At 36.0% G+C, this 17,107-nt stretch overlaps 1 protein-coding gene across 1 annotated transcript in view; it reads right to left on the minus strand.

The window, feature by feature from the left end:
* PPFIA2 (PTPRF interacting protein alpha 2) overlaps positions 1-17,107 on the minus strand; it is a 201,399-nt gene that overhangs the window by 41,561 nt on the left and 142,731 nt on the right. The window contains exons 10-19 of the mRNA XM_070947496.1: positions 14,180-14,266; positions 13,676-13,759; positions 12,225-12,356; positions 11,256-11,318; positions 9,850-9,941; positions 7,734-7,869; positions 5,636-5,856; positions 3,831-4,068; positions 3,079-3,108; positions 2,012-2,142 (exon numbers count right to left, since the gene is read on the minus strand). Of these exons, the coding sequence (XP_070803597.1) occupies positions 2,012-2,142; positions 3,079-3,108; positions 3,831-4,068; positions 5,636-5,856; positions 7,734-7,869; positions 9,850-9,941; positions 11,256-11,318; positions 12,225-12,356; positions 13,676-13,759; positions 14,180-14,266 (1,214 nt within the window). The remainder of the gene's footprint in view (positions 1-2,011; positions 2,143-3,078; positions 3,109-3,830; positions 4,069-5,635; positions 5,857-7,733; positions 7,870-9,849; positions 9,942-11,255; positions 11,319-12,224; positions 12,357-13,675; positions 13,760-14,179; positions 14,267-17,107) is intronic.

The following is a 17,107-nucleotide window of genomic DNA, read 5'->3' on the forward strand; positions in this document are numbered from 1 at the left end:
GCTCAGGACAGGGGGTGCTCCTCTGTCCTGGTCCTATTAGAGCTCTCAGCGGCTTTTGATACCATCGACCATGGTATCATGCTGCACCGGTTGGAAGAGTTGGGGGTGGGAGGCACCATACTACGGTGGTTCTCCTCCTTTCTCTCCGACCGGTCGCAGTCTATGTTGACAGGGGGGCAGAGGTCGACCCCGAGGCCCCTTATATGTGGGGTGCCACACGGATCGGTCCTCTCGCCCCTTTTGTTCAACATTTATGTAAAGCCGCTGGGCGAGATCATCCGTGGTTTCGGGGTGGAGTACCACCAGTACGCTGACGACACCCAGCTGTACATCTCTACCCCAGACCACCCCAAGATGCCCTTGAAGTGATGTCCCGGTGCCTGGAGGCCGTACGGATCTGGATGGGGAGAAACAGGCTCAGGCTCAACCCATCCAAGACCAAGTGGCTGTGGTTTCCGACGTCCCAAGATAGTCAGCTGGTGCCATCGCTGACTATTGGGGGTGAATCATTGGCCCCCGCGGAAAGGGCTCGCAACTTGGGTGTCCTCCTGGATTCACGGCTGTCTTTAGAAGAGCACCTGACGGCCGTGACCGGGAGGATTTTTCATCAGGTTCGCCTGATCCGCCAGTTGCGTCCCTTTCTAGATCGGGACTCCTTACGCATGGTCACTCATGCCCTCGTCACCTCCCGTCTGGACTATTGTAACACTCTCTACATGAGGCTTCCCTTGAGGAGCACTCGGAGGCTCCAACTGGCGCAGAGTGTGGCCGCGCAGGTGGTGATGGGAGCGACATGGCGCTCCCATGTAACGCCTCTCCTGCACTGGTTCCTGGTGGTCTTCCGAGTGCGCTTCAAAGTTTTGGTTATCACCTTTAGAGCGCTCCATGGCTTAGGACCTCGTTATTTACGGGACCGCCTGCTACTACCCATAGCCACCCACCGACCAGTACGCTCCCATAGAGAGGGGCTCCTCCGGGTGCCGTCCGCCAAACAATGTCGACTGGCGGCCCCCAGGGGGAGAGCCTTCTCTGTGGGGGCACCTACTATCTGGAACGAGCTCCCCCCGGAGATACAGAGGATCCTGGATCTGCGCACCTTCCGTCGCGCACTCAAGACATTCTTATTTCATCAAGCTGGCCTGACCTAAGGTTTTTTTTTCCCCCCCCTTTTTAAATGGAAATTTTAAATTTGGTTTTAAATTATTGGGGTTTTAAAATTCAGCCAAATATTTAATTTGTTTTATTCTATTTTAAATTTTGTATTTATATGTTTTATTCTATGGCTGTTCACCGCCCTGAGTCCTTCGGGAGTAGGGCGGTATACAAATTTAATAAAATGAAAAAAAAAATGAAAATACAGATACATGAGCACTAGACAGCAAAATCTCCAAACTTAGCCTTGCCAATACGCAATATTTACTGATTCAATTAGGGTGAAAGTGAAAATAATTATAGTATTTTTTACAGTCAAACATAAGTTCTTATACAAAACTCTCTTTCTATGGATTTTTGTTATAAATTATAAAAGAACAAAAAAGTTTAAATCAATTTTATTATTATTATTTTTCAAATGCTATTTTTTTTAAATTATTCCTTCTGCTTTTTGAATTAGGCATCTCTCCACTTCCTCCAGAGCCTGCCTGCATTGGCTACAATACAGTATCCAAATATTAAAACCCTATCATTTAACTAACTTCATAACATGGGTAGCTAGCACAATGAATTTTAATTACACTCTGAGTTGTTCATTTATAATCCATGACAAGAAAATATCAGAAAATGATCATGCCTCACTTGATTAACCAAAAAGAGCATGAAATTAAAGGCCAGTTATTCAAATGGAATTGGAAAATGGAAAGCATATCTGAAAAACTGATCTAAATAAATTTCAGGACAACTGCGTTTAACTAGCACATAGCAAAGTGATGTGAAACTCAACTTGAAATTTAAATAGATGAATCTGCTTAAAAGATACACGACACATGGCTATGCCAAACAAACTAATTCCTACCTTCTGGCATCATTGTGGTATGAAGAAGGTAGAGTGTGAGTCATTCTAATGGCTCTAGGTGTAGGTGGAGGAGAAGTTTCACATTTTATTGTGGCCTTGTCTTCATGTCCATCTTCTTCAACTACTGCAATCTACAAGTAAACAGTTTTATAAAATGCAGGTGAAAACCCTTTAAAGGGGTTGGGAGGAAAAAAAACCTATTGGGAAGCCAACTCCTTTCCAAGTAAGGAAATCAATCTACCAAACACACAAATAGCATTCCATTCCTAGAACAAGATATAGAATAAAAGTGCTAAGTACAAGTTATACAATAATAGTCATATAGTTCCAAATTCCAGGACAGAATATGACATCAGGCACACATTTAACTTTTGTTGTGGTTGCTATTATTACATATTGGTCTTTAATTCAGAAAATTAAAGAACTGGTTTCCTGAACTGGAGAAGATATGCAAAGCAGGATATAAGTGGAAATAAAGTTTATTTAACTTTTTCTCATTTTTAAATCCTAATAAAGGACCACAGAACAAGATTCAAAGGAGTTATTGATATATTTTCATTGCTATTCAGATAAATAACGTTTGAAGTAAAATGGACATGTTGGTAGATAAAATTGGTCCCTCACATACTTGGACTTTTCTATATTCTGTGAATCCAATATAGATTGTCCTTTAGTTACAACTATAACAGAGCCTGCCTATTATGGTTGCAAATGGTGATGGTCATTTAGTGAGATGGCCTCACTTAACACTATTTCTCATAATTAATTCCTAATAGAGGTGACATAGAGTCCCTTCTTAAACATTTAGATAGGGCTCCATTTTGTCCAATGTTAGTTTCCTGAGAAGGTGCTGTCTGCCTCACAGGAATGCAATGATCTCTTCTTAGATCATCCAAATTAGCTGCTTCAACTACAATGAAGCAAATGGGTTGAGACTTGAAGGATTTCAACATCCTCAGAAAACTGTATCTTGGGGAAATTGTTTCTAAAGGTCTGAATTTGAAAGTGCTAGAAATAATTAACCCTTGTCAGAGAAAAAACAAACTTTTTTTTTAAAAAAAATGTACCTTTCTTCGATGTTTCCTGAGATCACTTGGCTAGAGTCGATAATGAAGAAAAGAAAAACAGAGTATTTCAGAAATATTATATATATTTTATAAATCTTGTGTTCCTTTTTATTAAGATTGATTCCGAGATTCTCAAAGCCAAAAGAACTATTGGCTCTTATGATGAAATTTCCTTCCATTATACCAGCCCAACTGCCATTGAATCCAAAACAAAATTTGGCTGGAACTCAAGGAGGGTGACCAGACTGGGTTTTCACTTACATCAGGGGTGTCAAACTCACGTCATGGTGGCATCACATGACATATTGGGACTTTCCCCCCCTTTGCTAAACTGAGTGTGGGCATGGCCAGTGTGTGATGCATCCAGCCCGCAGGCCGGGAGCTTGACAGCCCTGACATACATGTATAGTTTTAATAAATATCATTAACATTTTAAAAATCAGGTATTGTCTTACAAATGCACAAATGATAACAAGTGTCTATGTCAACAGTTTATTAACACATTCTATTTTTAGAATTTTACTTTTACTTTTTCTTGTATTAACACTAGGAATTGGTCCAAATCAAAAATTTATAATGCCTTGTGTTAACAGTTAATAAGAAATTATCATAAGCGCGCGCACACACACACACACACAAACAAAAAATAATAAAAAAGAAGAAATAAACAATAAATTAAAAAATAACCCTACATAGATGATTCCTTAAATATTAAATAAATGTAGTGATCAAGAGAAAGCTATACTTCTTACCAGTGTCATGATACCCATCCGATCCATCTCCCTAGCTGGGCTGCGTGGAGTGAGTTTAGGAGTTGAGTGGCCACTGGGAGGAGAGGAACTTGCTAATGAAGATGCAGTTATTGAGCCAGTAATAGATGTTCCAGGATGAACCCTGGCCAGATTTAAGCCTTCTAGACTCACACTAGCAACTCTATTTTCTATTTCTTCAGCACGTAGTTCTGTGGATTCTTTTTCTTCCTGGATTAACCTGTAATAGTGAACAAGACAAAGGTAAGTCATTTTCATGAGAATATTGTTTTAATATGAGTGTTAATAGGAGCTAGGAATGTTCTCCCTGGCCACTACTCAGAATACTTTACAGGAATGGCATACTTTCAAAGTGAATTGGAGTAATTACCATAAGTGGCAGATATCAGAAAATGATTGCAAGATGTTGGAGCAGAGAGCTGCATATTGTCTCTCCCACCCTTTGGCCTCTGAACTAACATGCTATCATCAAAAACAGCGGAGATGGAGATTCAATGTCAGTGCACAAAATTTAATTGCCATTTTAAAAAATAAATTTATTTAATAAGTTTAAGTAGTGTCCAGCAAGAAATATTCATATTTAAATTTTTTATCTTTTAACAATTCTTTTTAAAAGTAGCCATGATGACTATAAATTGCATCAGGAGTTGATTGAGCTGCTGGAATGATAGTTTACTTTTTAAATTTCATATCATTTCCAATTACATTCTCCAATTGTTATTGCCCCTTTCAGAAAATATGCTGTACTCATGCTTTTACTAGAGGGGCTCAACAGGCTTTCAAAGTAATAAGTTTAGTTCAAGAAACTAGCATGAGTAAAAGGATACTATTTTCCCCTCTCTACTCCACATCATAACTAGATAGTTATTACGGTTTTGTAACAACATAGCAAAGAATAATATGGCATATTCAATTTTTACCAATGGGTATCTCTTTTTCAATGTATTAAATATATTGTTCATCCAGAGTAAACAAAATATTTATACTGCTCTAACTTTCATCTCTGATTTCTGCTTGCCTAGAATTTTCTAAGAACATCCAGAGACTAAGAAAGACTTAAAAACAAACAAAGAATTCAGAAAGTTTTCTGAGGTCATATTCTATCATTAGGTTTCCTTTTCATTTTAATGTCAGCATTTCCCAGATATTTTAGCTTTGAGAAACTCTGACTATAATCTGGTGTACAGAAAGCTACCATAATATCTTTTAATTTGGGGCGTTTGCAAAAATGTAACTTATATTAATAATTTTTAAAAATCCAGAAGAAGGCAAATAACAAGCCACTTTTATATTGTTTCAAAGAAAATCAGATGTCCATAAAGAAACCAGAAATCACATCGACTTAGTTTTGATCCTATTAGGGATAAAACATTGGATTGTTCTAAGGTTTTATTTGTGTGTGTGTGTGTGTGTGTGTGTGTGTGTGTGCATGTTTGTGTGTGTGTCTGTCTGTCTGTGTATCTCTGTCAGAGGTGGTATTCAGCAGGTTCTGACCAGTTCTGGAGAACCGGTAGCAGAAATTTTGAGTAGTTTGGAAAATTGGTAAATACCACCTCTGACTGGCCCTGCCACCATCTATTCTCTGGCTCCCAATTCCTTCCCCTGGAGTGGGAGGGAATGGAGATTTTACAGCATCCTTCCCCTGGAGTAGACTGGGAATGGAGATTTTACAGTATCCTTTCCTTGCTACGCCCACCAAGCCCTGCCTACCAAGCCATGCCCACAAAACCGATAATAAAAAAATTTGAATCCCACCACTGGTCTGTGTGTGTGTGAAATAAGCATACCTGATTTCTTTATTGATTGCATCTAGTTGTTCCTGAAGCATCATAGCAAGGGTCTGAGCATCTGAATGTCCACTTGGTGACAAAAGATCCATTGAACTGAAAAGTGTATCTCTATCATCATCATCTATATCAGACATTTCAGTGTCACTCTCAAAATGATGGCTGCTTAGAACTCCAACTGGCTGACTTCTATTCCACTCGTGATCTCCAAGGGATTTTACCTAATTACGAATTGTAGAAATGCATATAGATCAGACTGATTCTAAATGTTTTCACAGTAAAGCTTATATTTTAAAACACCATTGCAATTATTAACACTTTTCAATTTTCTCAGCCATTTGTACACTTAAACCATTCTTGTTAATTTCTAACAGCTGCATTGTGATATTACACTGATCTTAATTTCAGTCTGTTAATAAAATAACAAGATTTATCTTACAAGAGGCCTGAAATAGTTTAAGGCAGGAAATGTGAAGTTTTTTTCTGTATTAGTGACCACTATCACTGGAAGTCAGTTTAAATTCATAGTACAATATTACAGATATCCCAGGATGATTTAATATTAAAGGCAATATTTATGGACACTATACTTTTATAACGAGCCATGGTGGGGCAGTGGTTAGAACACAGTATTGCAAGCTAATTCTTCTGACTGCTGGCTGCCAGGAGTTTGGCAGTTTGATTCTCACCTGCTCAAGGTTGACTCAGCCTTCCATCCTTCTGAGGTCAGTAAAATGAGGACCCAGATTGTTGGTGGCAATATGTTGACTTAGACAGGGCTGTAAAGCACTGTGAAGCAGTATATAAATCTAAGTACTGTTACAATTGCTTTTTTTTTTTTTTTTTGGCTTCAATAAAATGGAACTATACTGGAAAACTGAACCTCCATTAAGTCCTGTCTATGGATTCCAATCCAGTAATAGAAGAAATAGAGTAATAGAAGCTGAAAAAACTTAGCCTGAAAAAATTGCGTAGAGCAATATAATTTGGATGTAATAAGTAGCAAATAGCTCTATCTCATTTCTTATTATTGTACTCTGATTTGTAATTGCATTTTATGTTTAATACCATATTAGAATTGTATTATTAGTGTAATTCAATTTTTTAAATAGCCTGTTGTGGCCCCGCCCTCTGAGCCTGTCCCATCGGAGGAAGAAAGCTCCGAGCATGAGGAAGAGGAGTCAGCCAGGCCTCCCTCTCCAGGCCCCTCCCCTCTGGCATTGTCTCAAGTGCCGGCCGAGGGAGAGGAGACAGCTGATTCGAGTCAAAGTGATAATGACACATCATTCCTGGACGCACGCCTCCGAAGGCGTGATAAACGTTTGCAGCAGCTTGGGAGGCGTGCTAGGGATTAGAACTGAGTCACTGGACCACACCCCAGAGACTATATAATAGAGAGTGGTGGTCAAGGATCTTTTGTGACGAACAAAGCAAAACCTTGGACAGTCACTAAAGCCTCGTCCGGAACTGCTGGGAGGAATATTATTTCTGTTTGGACTTTCTTGAACGTTCGTATCTTATCTGTCTGTTTGTGAAAATAAAGTAACTTGGCAGACGGTGTGTCTATCGCTGCCAAGTCGGAGATAAGAACTGGGTGCGTTCCAAAGTGTTTCCTTAACCCTCGACTGGCTGTGTGTGTGTGTGTGGGGACGGGGACAGATCAGACAATATATACTTTACCCAGTGAGAGTTATCATAGAGATAATTTCAGACACGGACGGATTATTCACTGAGCACAATACAGTGCCTAAGTATATGAAGCTTTTGGGGTTTTCAAAAAGTTTTAGGCCCAAAGATGACTAAAAAATTAGAAGTGTGTGTGGGCACATGCACATGCAGAAACACATATTTTTCTACATTTTAAATATATGAATGGCAGAGCCAATGTTTAAGAAATGTGGCCTTACCAACTGAATGAATAAACAAATCTATGATCCAATTGTAGAATCCACATAATGTATATAATTAAAGCTATTATCGATAGAAGTATGCAAGGATGATGGAAAGTTAATTCCAGTCCTGGCCTTGGCAAAATGTCTTAAGTCAGCTGTCCTTATGATTGCAATCTTATTAAAGGAAAAATGATTAAAATATAAACCTTGGGTTCATCTCTTCGGATTCCCATACGACCTCTTCTAGGTCTTCTTATCACTTTAGTAGACCTATAATCTGGTTGACTATCAACTAGTGAGCCCACAGAGTACCTCAGTTCTGCTGATGAATCAAGATGTGTCCTGAAAAATAATTGTGGCACAGGATTTAGATTTAAGAAAAACCCTCAAATTTCACTTAAAATATATTTATTATTACCACATGCAGAGGATATCATTCTACACTTTGCTACCAACAGAGCAATAAAAAGAGAGTATGCTTCCTTGCATACTGAAGGGAATTTATAAGGTTTGCACTTTAATAAAAAAGGAAAAGCTAATATATATATTTGATCAATCAATATATTTTTATGTAGGAGTATGGTTTTTATTGTCAGAAAAATGAGATTGGAATGATAGAGTCAAGGGCTAAAAGCTCAAACTTCAATTCATCAGCAACTTGAGTTCTCTCTCTGAGGGAGGGAGGAAGAGAGAGAGAGAGAGAGAGAGAGAGAGAGAGAGAGAGAGAGAGAGAGAGAGAGAGAGAGAGAGAGAGAGAGAGAGAGACTTAAAAGAGAAGCCATTAGGATTATACTTAGGTCATACCAACATAAACTAAAAATGTTCCTTTCTTACTTCCAAGATTAACATGCAGAGTTATTTGTTTCTTTGTCAAATATCTAGGCGGCCCAACTCTAACAAGGTGACAGCCATACAGATTTCAAATGACGGATGTAGTGACACAGAAGAATCATTTACTTAGCTCCAATAGATGACACAGTTTAATCAACCAGACCCAAAACAACCCAACGTCAATGAATTTTGCACTGTACCTCTCAATTAAAAAATTATTTAAGAACAATATATGTTCAGAAATATGCATTTAAAAAGAAATCAATTATAGAAGTTTATATTTAATGGTAAAATATCATCAAAAGAATGTACTTAATGAAGTTGTGAAGTAACAAATTAGTATAAAATTTAATAGTTTATGAAACAACTCATCTGAAAATGAATAGACCACAAATGATTTTACTGATCAATGACATTTATATTTTAATTCCCTGAAAAAAAATAGGAATACACATGTAATTAATAAATAAAATTCATTTATTATCTAATTCATTTCCTATTAAAATGTTCCAAGAACTGAAAAATAAAATAAAATCACCAAAAATAAATCCAGAAACAATAAGGTAAATAATAATCTTAGATTCCTTCCAACCTATGATTCTATAATCTCATGATTCATTTTTATTATTGATTTAGTTGATAGTTCTTGATTTCCACAGCTATTAGAACTATATGGTGATAGGGGCAGCCATATAAATTTGATTGATTAAATGAATACTTTTGTATCATAAGGATATAAACAGCCACAGTTCTGTTCTACTGTGGCTTCCAACCTGCTGATATTTAAGACATCTGCTACCAAGTTTGGAGATAATGACTAACTAAATAATAGTCATGATATTTCTATTCCCTATCTACATAGAAGTAATCCTTTTAATGCCTGTGCTGTTACAGATAATGAGTCATAGTGAATTAGTTACCTTAAAAATTAAGAGCTGTCTCCTTAAGAGATTACATTGTGGGAGATGTAGAGAGAGATTGTATTATGGGGAAATGTAGTCCATGACATGTGACCACATCTGTGTGTCTGATTGGCCACTGAGGCTCTCTGCCTGGGTGCAGAACAAAGACCCGGCCATTTTGAACTACCACAGAAGAGAGAAGCATGCTTTCTGAACAGGGGGACAGAACTACCATCATTTTACACTAGGAAATGGGACAGATTATGAAATAAGGATGAATCTCAACATGACTCACCATGACTCATCACGATTGTAAGTCTATGTTAGAGGATACCCTAATAAATGATCTGTATGAAAACCTGTTTGCTAGAGTTTATCTGCCTGTTCGCAGTGGAGCCAGATGCTTGAGGAACAGAACAATGCCATTTAAATTAGTGCCTTTATCATATCTGGTGACAGTAAATTTCAACTTTCACAATCCTGTAAACAGCAATCACTATTATGGATGATGAAGAGTGTTTTAAATATATGATGACTGAAACTTCAAAATAATGCTGTTAAAGAAAATGTCATTGTTTTCTTGTGCTACCTTGACAATGTGGGCTCAATTAAAGAACCTGCTCGTATTTTCAACTGATCAAGTTCAACTCTCAGCTTGTCTATCTCTTCTGCTAATCTTTCCTGAAAATTGAAACAAATAATAATAATTGATTAATATAGATACATGGTAGTTCAAAATTATTCATCAAGTTTTATTGTCATATAATATCATCTCTCTGAATAGTTGAACCATATGCTAGAAAACTCTATATGAGTTCTCTAGCTTTCCTCCATTATGACACCTGGATGATCTTTCCTGGGCTTGGAAGCTAAGTATATCCGAGTCTTGTTAGTATTTAGGATGGAAGGGAATCTCACAGCAGTACACTAATCTTCATGAGAAGCTGTAAACATCCCAGAAGGTGCCAATAATTAAACTAGTTCCCTACTGTAATACCTTGCAGATATATTGTTAACTCCCACAATCACTATCTAGCATATTGCCTTGGGAATTATGTGAGGCAGAGGTCAGAAGGGTGAATTAGATTAAACCTCTATAGCTGGATATTTGTTAGCAAACTATATGTGTGCAAGAACCATTAAAACCATCTGATAAAACATGCCTACAGATCTACAGATTTAACTGGTTAAGAGTATTCTTCACCTGTGTTACTTTCAAAATGCATTGTAAACAGAAAGAATTGATACAGCAGGTGGTCAACATGTTATGCTAGAACTGCACAGGGCCCTAGTTAAATTCAAATTGAACTAAGAAGTCTAGTATGTCACCTTGGGCCAATCACTCCCTTTGGGCCCATTCACATCATAAGGAGCAGTTCTGGGGAATAAAATGTATATTGCCACAAAATCCTTGACTACGTTAGAGCAAATGTAGCTTAGTGGTACAGTAAAGGAACAAATAGTAGAAATATGTTTGTTAACCATACACATGTATAGCAGTTTTGTACTTTTCATGTGGGTGGATAGAAGCTCTAATCATACTTCTATTCCAAACTCTTCACCCTTAAAAACTCTGCTCCTGAAACCTAAGGGATTTTATACAAAAGAGGAAAGGTAATCACCAAAACTAGGAATGTTGGTGGCTGTTTTGTACAAGCCAAAGTTTCTTGAATAAAGAAATCTAATTTAAACTTTTATTAGAAAAAGAAACCTGTCTTGAAAAAAACAGTTTAACTGGTGCAGATAAGCATCAATAGAAGAAAAGACAATGCTTTATTTTGTTTGGATGAGCACATTAACTAATAACATTATAATGTTATCATTAATTTTATCTGGACAGATACTGAATCAATCTATCAGTGTAGAATATTTGTATAAAGACAATGGTCTTACTCTCAAATATATATGCATATAATTGCAATCTGGAATTAATTCTTATGACTGTATTTTTTTTTAAAAAAACTATTAATAAAGGCTGTAATTAATCTAGGGTACCTTATCATGTAAAGATTCTTCCAAATTCTTTCTGAAGTTTTCTGATTCTTGTATTAAAACATTCTAAGAGATAGAAATAAAAGCTAAAATAAGGTCTAGTGAAATAATTATTACCCAATCAAGGTTAACAAACAAATCAAACACATATCAATAATATTTAACTCATTTTTTTTCTCTAACATATAGGTATATTGTTAAAAATATTTCATTAATTCAATCTAAGACTGAATATGTTAAAAGATATTATCACTAATACAAATATAAAATTGATATCATCATATGATTAATAACATAAAATTAAGACACTGTTTTCATTTGTGAACTGCAGGCATTGCCGGTTACATTCAGAGCTCGTGTAAGGGGACATTTGCAAAAGAGTGACAATACTGAATAGAAAGCAGGAATCATTGAACCTCCTGATTCCATTAGCAATTCCATTAGTGATTCTCCACTTTGGCAAGTTTAAGATGCGTGGATTTGCAGAATTTCCCAGCCATCCATGTCTGGGGAATGCCAACCATTGACCCTGTCCACTAACACTACAGAATGTAGACAAATGATAGTTTCATATTCTAATAAGCACTGTACAATGGATAAGCATATCTCAGATAAGTACTAAGTGTTTGTAGTGATGGCAAACTGCTATGACTGTACCATAAGGCTGGGACTCTACCCAAAGGTTGATGGAAGTGAAAGTAGTGACAACGAGAGACAGTAGAAATGGGCAAGGACCCACTAGCACCATGCTGTAAACTTTTTAAATTCTGGTGTGCCATTATGAGAAGTTGAAGGAGGAAGAAAGTCAGTGGGAACTGCAGAAACACAACAAAAAGAATTTCTTATTGAGACCATGGATTGTGCCTCAGATTTTTTAATGCCTTCATTCCACAGGATCAAGTGAAGAAGCAAAATAACTATGAATATATACCTAAATGAAGCAAAAAGTGTGCCCATTATTTGCTTGTTTACCTTCTCTTCCAATGCTGCCATTCTCTCTTTCAAATGTAGTTGCAAACGTTCATTAGATTCTGTCAAAAGTCTGTCCACAGTATCAGACAATCTTTTGTTGTGCTCTTCATTCATTTTTTCTCTTTGTCTTGCCTTTCAATAAAGTTCAAAGGAAATAAAGCAAGCAGGTTCAACATTAATTAAATTCAAAATACTGGTCAAAGATTCACACTGGTTTGTTTGATCTGAAGTTGTAATATTAATACCACGATCAAATGGCAAGTAGAAAAACATTCAAAGATGAGAATAAAATTGAGCAGCTGCACAGAGAAACAAATAAATGTATTAGTTGAAACATTTAGTCATAGATTCAAATATAGATGTAAGGAGTAATCATTCTGATTTTTTTTCTTCTAATAGAGATATGTGGTCTTCATTTATTAGTCATATTCAAAAGGTCACTGTAATTTTAAATCAAATATTTAGAAGTGCCACAGATAAATCATATGTTGCACTTGAACTGAAGAAGTTTCTCAGATGAGAAGCTAAATGTTTTCATAGAAAAAGCAAAGAAAGTCCAGTTGCTTTGTGAAAAGTATCTTTGGAACTCACTTTTTCATGTTCACTTCTCATGAAAATACAGTAAAATTTTAGGTAACCAATGACTAATTTATTAAACTATTATTAGTTCTGTGTATTTATATACTTCAATCTATTGCATTTAAATTGTTTAATATTGTTTTAATAATAATTGTTTTATATATTAACTGTTTTATAGATTTATTGTATGCTGCCCAGAAACACTTTTGCATGAGATGGGTGGCATACTGTACAAATTTGATGAACAAATAAATGAATCTACAATTTGGGGCTAGTGCATATAGCTGGTAACCTACAGGCTTTCATAAGAATTACCCCCGTGATCAACAACAATAGTGATATTTTAAATAGGGGCATCTTGAAGCATCTTCTATCCCATCCACAAAATTCCATATAATTGTGGCTGGCTAAATGAGCCAACTGGTCTTATTTTCTTCAAAATAAACCTACCTTTGTCCTTTGTTTAAAAAGTTCATTATTTCTTCTGTGTATTCCACTTATCATCCAATATTGCTTCCCATTCCTATCTAACATTCTCAAGAGACTATCTTCCTTTCAATTTCTTTTTACGGTCAGTAGTTCACATAGACTGTTTCAACTGGAAACTGTGTGAAACATTTAACTGAGTAAACTGCTTTTGTCATTGGGACAAAACCAGAAACTTCTGCTGATACCCACGGTGGAGTTTTATCATTTTATTATGATTTTAAACTGGACTGTAGTATGTTATTCCATCAATATCCTGATATTGTACTGCACCAAGCTATAGGTTCATGAAAAATAACAATAACAATGACTGCTATTATAATTTTACAGGCTTATGTGACATGGAATAAACAGTTGAACTCAAACTATAATGTAAGCATGTATACCCTTTGAAGTTCTTGATTCTTCTCTTCCAACTGACCCTCTAGGTGCTGCATGCGTTCTTCAATATTGCCATGTCTTTCTTCTGCCTATAAAAATAATATAATTTGGTGTGAAACATTAAATAGCTTTTTAAATCAAAGTGGTCATTTTCAAAAAAGGAAATATAAAGCAAGCTACTACTAACTGCAAAACTTAATTTTATTCAAACAGGCAGCTGAACAGCATCGCTTGAAATGTGTCAGCTACAAAGGCCTGTTACATCCAAGCATCCAGCAAAACATTGGAGTTATTCATGAGCAATGAAATCAGCCAAATGTAACATGCAGACTGTGCATGGTTTGAACACAAACCTGCCATCATAAAATTGTAAGCTCTTTAAGCATTGAACTGCACAATGGTTGATTATCAATAAAATAAAAACAGAAATTAAAAGAGTTCTTAAAAATATAAAAACAAAATCAGATGGATTCTATTTAGCAATAGAAAGTAAAGTCCTGTAGGACTACCTTCCTACGTATGGAGATCATTTCTTGTAGTTTAGCTTCCATAACATATTGATAATCATCAGATGAGGTAGAAGAGGTTGGATCAGACTAACATCAAGGAAAAGGAGAGGGACAAAATTGAAAAATCAGAACTAAAGACACCACACTGAACAGAATACAGCACAGAATGCTTAAAAGAAAAGTGTGATTGCAAATTTAATATTTTAACTGACAAAATTTATGTAGAATAAACCACACTTACAATAGGGTGATATGAGGCAGTTGATGCAGATGGAGTGAAAACAATGGAATGCTAAAAAAGCCAACAACCTAAGTATGGAAATTCCAGGTTAGTGATGGCTGGCTGATGAGAATTATTCTTCCTCCATAGAGGGGTACTCAAAGTAACTATGAGAAATACCAGGTCTGATTGGAATTTGGGTAAACTCATAATTAGAGCGTGATAAGTCAGTGCCAGAATGTGTTTTTGAAGGTTATCCTACAATCATAATGAAAACAGGGTATACAGTGTTACAGATTGTATTAAATAAATGAATTAAACATTTTTAGAACAATGTCACGTAGATTTCCTTTGAGGTATAAAAGCAAATAACTAAATGATACTGAATTTCTAGGTAAAAGAACAAAGTCCTCTTACAATGAAAAGTACTGAATAGGAATGAATATAAAGCAAATGTCTAATTGCTTTACCAAGAGCACAGATCATGTCTGAATATGCTACAGTGTTTTGTTGTGGTGCACTAAACTACAATCTGGGGAAATACATTATTGTAAACTCTATGCTGACTATAAACACTCAGTAAAACTCTAAAATGTATTGTGAGTTTTGTCTTTACCTTACCAAGCAATGCGATTTTAAGTGAATCTATTAAAATATATCTCACATTAAATTCAATCAGGTTTATTTCTAGGTATGTGAACACATGATTGTGGCCTAAATTTATAATATTAGATTTGCACTTTTGAGTCAGCCCTTTTCACTTCTGTAAAAACATGTACATTGTTTGAAAGCAATTTGTGATTATCCAGCTAAATGCAGCTGTGTATGAGGGCCAGTGTTGTTTTTACTATCCATGCCAGGTCCTAAAATCAGAAAATTGTATTGAGCTTTTGGCAGATAATCAGAGATGACCAGTGAGAAGCATTTGAACCTGATGGCACAAAATTAAGAGAAGACACTAATGATAGTCATTGCAAAGCATAAAACTGATGTATTGCTTCAATCTATGTTTTTAAAAAATGGCTATTTTATTTAAAGGGAAACATTTTTATTACCAAAAATTCCATGAACATAAGGAGGAGGTTCTCATACCCTTCACTGATAGTCCCTTCTGTTGACTACAAAAAGGATCAAATTGATAAAATTATCACATAGTGGCCTTATCTGAAACAAAGCTAAACTCTCAACTTTGAAACCATAAAGAAAGTATTATTTCCAAAGAACAGGACATATCTCAGAGGTCAAACTTAATAAATACATAATAATCTTAGAATCAAGCTGTATGATCTGGGCAAATGATTCCACTGTTCTGTCAGAAAAAAGATTTTACAGGTTTTCTTTTTCTTCCAGTATCCCAGAAAAGGTAATTAGAATACCTAGAAAAAAACCTCAGCAGTCCCCAAAGACAATAACTGCATTACTCATTTCAGATCTAAAAAAAAACTATTATAAGACAGAAATACAAAAAGAGTCCAGCTGAATCATGCCAAAGAACATTCTAGTCTAGCATTATGTATCACACAGTAGCCCACTAAAATATGTGAGAAGTCCACAAGGCACATTAACTCCTTTTCCTGTTACTTCTGAGCAAAGCATGTTCCTCCATGATTCAGGAGATAGTAAATATCAATATTATTTGGCATGGATAGTTTAAACTTACTACCAAGAGCCTTGGTAGTACAGTGGTCTAAAGCACCCTGTTATTAAGACCAGCTGCCTGCAATTACTGCAGGTTCGAATCTCGCCAAGGCTCAAGGTTGACTCAGCCTTCCATCCTTTCTAAGGTAGGTAAATTGAGGACCCAGTTGTGGGGGCAATAAGCTGACTTTGTATAAATATACAAAAGGATGAAGGCTATTGCTTAGTGCATTGTAAGCTGCCCTGAGTCTCCGGAGAAGGGCGGCATATAAATCAAATTAAAAAAAAAAAAAAAACTTCCATGACACATTCAGAACCCTTTGATAACTACTGTACCTTAACTGGCTGCCATTATTACATCTCCTGACAGCAAATTCCTCAATTATATGTGCTGTGTGAATAAATACTTTGTACTATCAGATCATAATTCTTCCTACATTTTATCTGAGTGGATAAACTAAAATTCTATTATTATGAAATGGTAAAAAAACTTTTCTGCATACAGATTAGCTATGCATGAAAGTATTAAACACTTCTGTCTCCCATTACTCTAATCAGACTCAGTTATTTTCCTTAGGAGTCAACAATATACCTCAGAATCACCCTGATATCGATCAATTCAGTCTACGCCACATTAATGGATTTGGAAGGAGTTAAGATATGAAATGGAGTAGAAGGCATCTGGAAAACTAAACTGTTCCCATTCTCATCCTGAAAATCCTTCCTCAAAGACATCAAATTATCAGTCTTAACTTTTACCCTTCTCCCCTCCAAAAGTCCTAATGTTGCACTTCAACCATTTTGGTACCAAATTTCAGTGACGTGGTCTTGGGAAACCCTTGCTTTAATTTATGATTCTTACACTTCTTGCCCAGACCAGACCAAATAGATTTTGTCCTTACCAAATAATCTCATAAAGATAACCTATCAATTATGGCTATAGGTTTAGTCAAAAACCTTTACTGCATACGCAGAAAAGTAGCTTCCACAGTATCAATTGGGATTTTTTTTTAGTCATATATAAGTCATGTAATTCTCAGTTCTTTGAAATTAAAAATTGATGAAGCATT

The sequence above is a fragment of the Pituophis catenifer genome, unplaced genomic scaffold (genome assembly GCF_029215685.1).
Source record: "Pituophis catenifer annectens isolate HBS135680 unplaced genomic scaffold, rPitCat1.0.hap2 SCAF_7, whole genome shotgun sequence".
NCBI classification, from domain to species: Eukaryota; Metazoa; Chordata; class Lepidosauria; order Squamata; family Colubridae; genus Pituophis; species Pituophis catenifer.